Source organism: Octodon degus, unplaced genomic scaffold (genome assembly GCF_000260255.1).
Source record: "Octodon degus isolate 3935 unplaced genomic scaffold, OctDeg1.0 scaffold00044, whole genome shotgun sequence".
Classification (NCBI taxonomy): domain Eukaryota; kingdom Metazoa; phylum Chordata; class Mammalia; order Rodentia; family Octodontidae; genus Octodon; species Octodon degus.
The window spans coordinates 12,838,619-12,839,371 of record NW_004524620.1 but is presented as its reverse complement, the minus strand read 5'-3'; the positions used below and the strand labels follow the sequence as shown (position 1 = coordinate 12,839,371).

The 753-nt window shown below is 54.8% G+C and overlaps 1 protein-coding gene across 1 annotated transcript in view; it reads right to left on the bottom strand.

The window, feature by feature from the left end:
* Adamtsl1 (ADAMTS like 1) overlaps positions 1-753 on the bottom strand; it is a 996,797-nt gene that overhangs the window by 57,694 nt on the left and 938,350 nt on the right. Inside the window, exon 24 of the mRNA XM_023715857.1 lies at positions 313-447. Coding sequence (XP_023571625.1) covers positions 313-447 — 135 coding nt within the window. The remainder of the gene's footprint in view (positions 1-312; positions 448-753) is intronic.

Genomic DNA, 753 nt, shown 5'->3' with positions numbered 1-753 from the left:
GGGGAGAATTTTCCTGGCTACCTTGCCCTAGGCTCGGAGTTGCCCTGAGGGAGCAGATCTGGGCCAAGGTAGCAGCCCAGGAGGCCTCAGAAAGGAGCCACGCGGAACCTAGACCAGCCACAGACTAAGAGCCGCACTCACCCCCAGGAAAGGAGCCAAGTTTCCACTGGCGAGTCTGGACTCTGTAGGCAATTTAGTGATTTCCTGTCGGCTACCCCCACTGTAGCTTCCCTCCCACCTGCAGGCAGTCACCACCCATAAATCCTGCCCAGCCCTGGATTACTGCCTGATGCTGCAGAAGGCTGGACTCACCGAGGAGAGCAGAATTCCCCAGATCCAGGACCAGCTGCGTTCCCTGAGGAGACGTCAGCACTGAGGGAAGGTTCAGGCCGGTGGCCGCGAGCAAGGCTCTGATGTCTCCCAACTGTGTAGGGACCTGGGGAGGGTCTGCAAAAAGAAAGACGGTGAATCACACAGGGTGCACTAAGATGGGAAGAAGGGCAGCAGGCACGTGCACGTATGCGCACAAGGCAGGCTTCACTATTACTGACTCAACACCGTTTTCCTTATGTGGAGCATACCCGTCAGATGAATCTGACTTTCAATCTTAATACTGAACGTCTGGCCTAATATAGTAAGGTCCGTAACAAGTGCCAGGCAGGCTCATTTCGGGAGCTCTTTACTTTGTACTGCAGCACCACTGGGTTCCTGCAGCACTGTGGATAAATTAAATCACATGGAGAGCAGCTTCAC